Source organism: Myotis brandtii, unplaced genomic scaffold (assembly GCF_000412655.1).
Source record: "Myotis brandtii unplaced genomic scaffold, ASM41265v1 scaffold525, whole genome shotgun sequence".
NCBI lineage: Eukaryota > Metazoa > Chordata > Mammalia > Chiroptera > Vespertilionidae > Myotis > Myotis brandtii.
The window spans coordinates 4978145-4985454 of NW_005369915.1; the positions used below are offsets into that span (position 1 = coordinate 4978145).

The following is a 7310-nucleotide window of genomic DNA, read 5'->3' on the forward strand; positions in this document are numbered from 1 at the left end:
GGCAGAAAAACTGGGTCAGAGTATGCTCAAACAGGAGTGGACAGATTTTGCCTCCGAAGGGCCAGATAGTCAATGCTTTAGGCTCTGCTGGCCAGCCAGTCTGTGGATGCTACTCAACTCTGCCATCATCACATGAAAGCCGCTGTAGACAGTATGTCAGTAAATGGACATGGCTGTGTTCCACTCAGACTTTCAGAGCACTGACATTTGAATTTCATATAATTTTCATGTATCACAAAATATAATTCTTTACCATTTCCTTTTAACCATTGAAAAATATAAAACCATTCCTAGAGCCGATGGTCTGTCGGGAGACCAGGTGGAATGTTGGAGTTGACTGACCCTGGACTAGAACTTCGAAGAACTTGTGGTGGAACCAGTTTTCATTTCTGGGGTAAATGAAGCAAAGCACTAAACATTTACTTTTGAGGAGTTAACATTCCTCATTTTAGCGTATCAGAGGGGGTCCTAAAGATTTAGGGCCCTAAACATGTTTGCCGTCCGCGAGTTTGACATGCTTGGAGGCCGTATGCCCAATAGGTTAGTGACTCAAAAGCATCGCTTAGCTCTGCTGTCCATTTCCCTTGTACTTGAGGACAATGTAGCAATAACAAGTGTTAGTCGGCATGATGAATCTAATACACAGAATCAAATTGCATTACTACAATTTGTATTCCTTGAGCAAATCTTAAGTGTCAAGGGAGGGAAACATAATATTTAAATTCATGCCTTCTTTCCTCAGTATGTCACTGATCTTTCTGTATGAATACCTGAAGAGCTCCCTCTCCCCAATTCTGCAGCACCCCCCTCCCCCATCTGCATGGGGTACCATTTTGTGGACCACTGTCACCTATCCCATAGTATGGGAACCAACCTAAATATCCAGTCATTGGCTTTTACAAACAATAGCACAATGAGAATTTTCTTATATAAATATATAATTACACAACATTTAATGTAATGTATCTTGCAATGTACGAGTATATCTTTAGGATATATTTCCAAAGAGGAATTAATGGATCAGTTATTATATATGCATTTGTATTTTTGCCCTCCATAGTGATTTTACTGATTTATAACAAAATATGAGTGAGTGTTTCCCTCTGAAAAAAAAAGTTAGCGTATTTTTATCAACCCTTAGTGATATATGGTATCTTGTTTTTGTTTTAATTTACATTTCTCTCATGATTGGGATTGTATATCCCTTCATATGATTATGATTTATTGATGTTTATTTTAACTGGTCATGGCCTTTGCTAGTTTATTAGGGATTTTTTAAAAAGAGCTCTTTATATATTTGAAAAATTAGCCATTTGTTTTTGATAGTAGTTATACCTGTGTGTGGTTTATCTTTTTTTTCCCCATTGTTTTTCAGAGAGTGGAAGGGAGGGAGGGGGAGAGAGAGGGAAAAACATCAATGTGAAAGAGACACATCTACTGATTGCCTCCCGAAAAAACCCTGACCCAGGGCTGGGAGCAAACCTGCAACCAGGCATTTGACCTTGACCAGGAATCAAATCAGAGACCCTTAGGTGCTCCGGCCAGTGCTCTAACCACTGAGCACACTGGCCAGAGCTGCTGTTTATCTTTTAACATTGCTTTTGGGTTTAAAATTTTCAAGAAGTTTTTAAAATGTACTACAGCTTAAAGTGTAGTCCTATTTGCTCCTTTCCTTAGGTCTTGAAAACCTTCAGTTATTGTGGCTTCCAAACCTGCCCACCTTCCTTTTTTTTTTCCCCTCTCTTTCTGAGTCTGCCTTCCTTTTCATCAGACCTGGGGGTCTCCTGCCAGCCTCTTCTAAGGGCACTTGTCCCTGGATTTCGGGCCCACCCTGATCCAGCATGATCTCATCTCGAAACCCTTAATTGCATCACAAAACAGCCTTTTTTGAGTTAAGATCACGGTCACAGGTTCTGGGTGGACACATCTTTTGGAGGATCGCCCATGCCATCCACCGCAATAACCCTGTTTGATTGTTTAGCTGATTTTTTCCCTCCAGTGGTTTTCGTTAATAATTATATTCCTAACATTTGATCTGAATATGTACTGCTCTTGAGTTATATATTTTCATTTCCTCTCAAAAGGAGAATTCTTCTCTACCCTCTGCCGTGCAGGGTGTGGGTGTTATTAGCAGCATTCCATTCCAGGACCTGCAATAGCAAGCAACTGAGAGCACGTAATGCTTAATTTTTCTTTCTTTCTGTTCCATAAACTTTGATTAACAAAAATAAAACAAAACAAAACCACAAACATGTTTATATTGTTTTACTCCTTTTTTTCATTTTCAGCATAAGTGATACACTGAACCACCTTGGGACTGTGCTGAGTTACAGCAGTGGACATGGAGCGTGTATTACAGAGTTAAAATTCAAGAGGCCCGAGCCCGGCACAGCGCTCCTAAGCATTGTCTATCCATCATGTGGGGTTATCACCATTAGTATAGAACAGAAATGGGTATACCTACACTTTATAACTTTAGTCAAGTTTTATATTTTTCACTTAGGTACCTCCTAGGAAGTTTGAAATTTCAAAGATGTCAGCAAAAATATTGATTATGAATGGGTGTTAGGTTTATAATGATACATGACATTATGCATTTTCTAGTTCCGCAGTCCCCCGTTTCAGAATTGAGTATAAAAACTGTCTGCAGGGTAGATTTATTCCTACTGATCCTGTTTTTCTTGCACAGAATCCTTAAACACGGCGAGTAATGTGGAGACTGAATATATTAACAGGAGGTTGTAAATATATTTTTAAGGTTACAGTTATAACTTTTTAAGTGTGATGAAATGTCTTTTTACTCTCCTCAATAAAATCTATCATTTATTGGACCAAAGCCTTTATGACTGAGCCAATGAAGGTCCTTTGGCTGAATGAAATAATGCTGAGCGCAGTGAGTGTTATGGTCACTGCCCGGACCGTGTTTCCCAGGCCACTTCCATATTTGGGTTTCATTCTTCACTCAGAAACAGGGAGCTTAGCAAGTAGACTGGGCAGTTTTCCTTCTTTTTGGTTTATTGGTTATAAATTCTTGGTCACTGTAAAGTTCAACAGCTTTGCTCATTAAACCATGAATAATTATAGAAAATTAGAGAAGCTAGAAGACAGCTTGATGATCATTCTGGTCTAATGTTTTCCATCTTTAAAATGATGACATAGAATTCTCCCTAGAGAAGTGACTGTCACAGACTAAACCATTCATTCCTGGTGGGGTCTCGGCTCAGGCCCTGGACTCTGGATGTTGTCACCATTGTTCTCTGCCCTACTGTTAGTGTCTAATAAGTTACATAAACATTTTTGGAGGATAAATAAATGTGAGTCTTTAATCTCAAAGTATAAATAAAATGTTCTTTATGGTTTTATTGCTTAGATATGATTGTATTCAAAATTAACTCTGTTTTGAGCTGTGCTTAGTTATTGAGAAAATATATTAAAAATCAGAGTCATAGTCTAGATATTTTAAAATACACTGCAAGATTATAAAGAACAAAAGAGAAACTAATAGAAGTCTCATCATTTTGATGTATTTCTTCCAAGTATTTTTTTTGGGGGGGGGTGGAGGGATGTCTGGATTCTTTTCAATTAATGGTATCGGTTTTGTTGTTATAATCGATAGTAAGCATTTTCCTTTTCATCAAGTCTCTTTAAATCTTTTCAATCAATGGTATCGGTTTTGTTGTTGTAATTGATAGTAAGCATTTTCCTTTTCATCAAGTCTCTTTAAAAGAATCATTTTTAATGGTGTGTAACATTTTGTTGTTTGGATATATCACAATGCGATTATCTCCTCTTACTGACCTCTTTGGGAGTTTCTAACTTTGTTATAAATCGTGCTGAAATAGGTCACTGAAATAGGTATACTTCTTGTCAGATTGGGTGACTTGTTAGCGTAGGGTTGATGCCTGGACAGCAGGATGGAGGCTCCTGGGTGTGCACCCCCAGGCTGTTCAGTGAAGCTTTGCTTCAGGGACTTTGGTGGCCACGTGTCCGTCTGAGTTTGCTTTGCCCTTGCCAGCTACCTCACTTCTAAAAACCTTTGCAATTTTGATTAGAGAACATTACATTGTATTTTAATTGGAACGTTTTTGATGACCATGTGTTCTTGGTCCCCTGGTTGTTGCTTTAGTAACAGCTTTGGGAAGAGGCCAAACACTACACAGTAATATACTTTGATTACAAGAAACATTAAAATGGGAGGGTATGAGTCTTAGAACCAGGGAAACTGAATCTAACTCCTAAGGAATGCTCATTGGGTGTGTCATGCATTCACTAGTTTCCTTCCATGTTTACTCAGCAGGTATTATCCTACCTGTTTTATGAATGAGGGAACTCTGTTACAGAGAGGTGGAGTGACTTGCCCAAAATCAGTGTCCCTTGAGAAGGATTGGAGAACTGGGTTCCAAACACAGGTGTACCTGACCTGAGAAGCTCCTAATGATCGTCCCATGTAGCAGGCTCTGAAATGTGAATCGGCATGAGTAGGAATTAAAAAACAAAACAAAACACATTTATATCTCAAGAAAATTAGATGCCAAATGGGTGTTTTTATTTTAATACATTTTTAGAATATTGAAAGTAGAGAGTGAAAATATACCTGAAATGTTAGGGCGCAGGCATTGTGTTACATGTGTATGTACATAGACGTGCGTGTTGCCCTGTCTGGGAGGGAGGGGTCACCACTCCACCTTGGACCCACTATGAAGGGTGCCCCAGAATTTGTGTAGCCCTGAGTGTGATGGAGAATTTTCTGCCCAAGATACCAGCAGTGCCTCTCTTGACCAGCATGGAGTAGTTGGAGAACATGGGGTTTGGAGCAGAAATGTCCTGGGTTAGCCATTTGGCTCTGTCATTTGCTAGTGTAATCTTCCATTTAACAGAACTTGATTCAGCTCCTATCTCTGTATGTGAGTGTGTGTGACAAGTATCTATTCACACGTAGACACATAGATTTGCATACTGTTAGATTAAAAACAATATTGCAAAGATATCTAGGGGGTATTTTATTTCTTTGTAAGGCCGTTATTTTATAGAGTGCTTACATAATTTTCTGTTAAGTTTCCAATTTTTAAATAAGTATTCAACTTAGTAAGTTGATTAATTATATAAATGTATGTGGCATTCTTTATTCTTATATTGAACTGAGAGCTATTTTATGGTGACTTCTCTATTTTAAATTTTTGGTTCAATGTGACAGGAGCAATTTAAGAAGTGACAGATGTGTAAGCTCTTTTAGGTGGTTTTTCAAAGAAAGACAAAGAAACTTTTCTTTTTTGTTTTTTTTTTGGTCAGGCATTTCAAAAATTGGGGAAGGAGAATGATAAAGGACTTCTTAGAATTTCTCATCTTTTGGTCAGGCATTTCAAAAATTGGAAGGAGAATGATAAAGGACTTCTTAGAATTTCTCATAGATATAAATACAATGAGCTAAATTATTTTGATATTGATGGTGTACATATATTAGGCAACTTACATTTTATTTTTCTGTCATTTTTAGGATTCTGAGTAACAATAAAATATCCGAGTTGAAGAATGGTTCATTTTCTGGGCTAAGTCTCCTTGAAAGATTGTGAGTATTCTTTTTAGTTTCTTATACATTTTTTATTTATTGATTTTAGAGAGAGAGAAGAAGGGGGAGAGAGAGAGAGAAACATCCATTTGTTGTTCCACTTATTTATTCATTCACTGGTTGATTCTTGTATGTGCCTGATTGGGGATCAAACCCGAAACCGTTGTGTATCAAGATAATGCTCTAAGCAGCTGAGATACTGTAAGGGCCAGGGCAATGGGTATTCTTTTGTTATCATCTGTTATTGTCATTTTACTTAAAATGTTTTTATTGTTAATCTAGTTCTACAATCCCAACTTTTCAAAATAAAAATTTAGTTTTTCCAATGATTTATTAGGAGAAATTTTAAGAATTGAATTTTAAAAACAACTAGTCATGATTTCACTTATGTATGGAATCAGAAAAACACAACAGATGAACAACCTAAATAAACAAACAAACTCAGAGATACAGAGAAGAAATTGATGGTTGGAGCGGGATTAAGAGGATGAGTGAGGAGGAGGTTGAAAGAAATTAAGAACTATAAATTGTCAGTTGTAAAAACAGTTATGGGGATGTAAAGTACAGCATAGGAAATACAGCCAATATTGTAATAACTATATATGGTGTAAGATGGGAACCAGATTTATTGGGGTGGTAACTTTGTAAGGTATATAAATGTAACTTTGTAAGGTATATAAGATATATTGATTAGTTGTACACCTGTAACTAATATAATGTGAACTGTAATTGAAATAAAAATTTAAAATAACAAACAACTAGTTTGACCAAAGGCCGGCAAACTTTCTGTAAAGGACTAGATAGTGAATATTTTAGGTTTTGTGGGCCATATGATCTTTATCACAGTGACTCTATTCTGCCATTGTAGTGAGAGAGCAGCAGTAGACAACAAATAACTGAATCAATGTGAAGGTGACTCTATTTACAAAACAGGCCATGGACCATAGGTTGCTAGCCACTGGCTTTTCAAGTGTAGATGCTGTTTTGAAGTTCAGTCATGACATGAATGCCTCATAAAAGGAACAAGCAGCCAAAGTTGCATGGTTACAAAGCCCAGAAAGGAAGCCCAGAATTTAAACACACACACACACCAAGATGGAAAATGTTTGGATAAACTTTAATGTTTTTATCCAGATATCTCTGAATGTGATCATTGTGTTTGGCTTAGCAATTAGGTCTAGTTTTGCTTATGATCAGATGTATTACAGGTAGCACTCATTTTCTGGCCTTGGTGAGTTTTACACAATGGATGTTTAATTTGCTTGCTTTCCAAATGCTGTTCTAGGATCGTGTTTCAAATTCCCATGTCACCCACACACTTAGGATAACCATTCAGAGTGCTTCAGGGAGCCCCACAGGTTGGAACGTCTTTGCTGCTGAAAATCAATCTTTCCTCATTTTCTTAGCCCTCTGTTGTGCTTCACTTTCTCTACTTCAAGGTGACCTTTCCTTGACCAGTTCACCTACTGGCTTCTTCCACAATTGAAACTCCCACAGGACTTTATTGCTTCCATCACTGAGGTCTTATTTAAGCATAGACCCTCTATAGTGTTTGACCCTGCCTCCAAATACGGCCACATTTTGAAGGATTAGGGGTTAGGACTTCCACATAGGAATTGGGGTGGCGGCTACAATTCAGCCTTAAAGTTCAGATTGTGTTGTTTAAGGGTGAACTGTATATTGTTACTAAAAGAATTCTCTAAAATGTATACTTATACATTTTTCCCCTCCCTTTTTTGGTAAA

The 7310-nt window shown here is 37.5% G+C and overlaps 1 protein-coding gene across 1 annotated transcript in view; it reads left to right on the top strand.

Annotated features, from left to right (window-relative positions):
- Nucleotides 1-490: 490 nt before the first annotated feature.
- ADGRA3 (adhesion G protein-coupled receptor A3) overlaps nucleotides 491-7310 on the top strand; it is an 82690-nt gene continuing 75870 nt past the window's right edge. The window contains exons 1-3 of the mRNA XM_014548891.1: nucleotides 491-616; nucleotides 2444-2454; nucleotides 5495-5566. Coding sequence (XP_014404377.1) covers nucleotides 491-616; nucleotides 2444-2454; nucleotides 5495-5566 — 209 coding nt within the window. The remainder of the gene's footprint in view (nucleotides 617-2443; nucleotides 2455-5494; nucleotides 5567-7310) is intronic.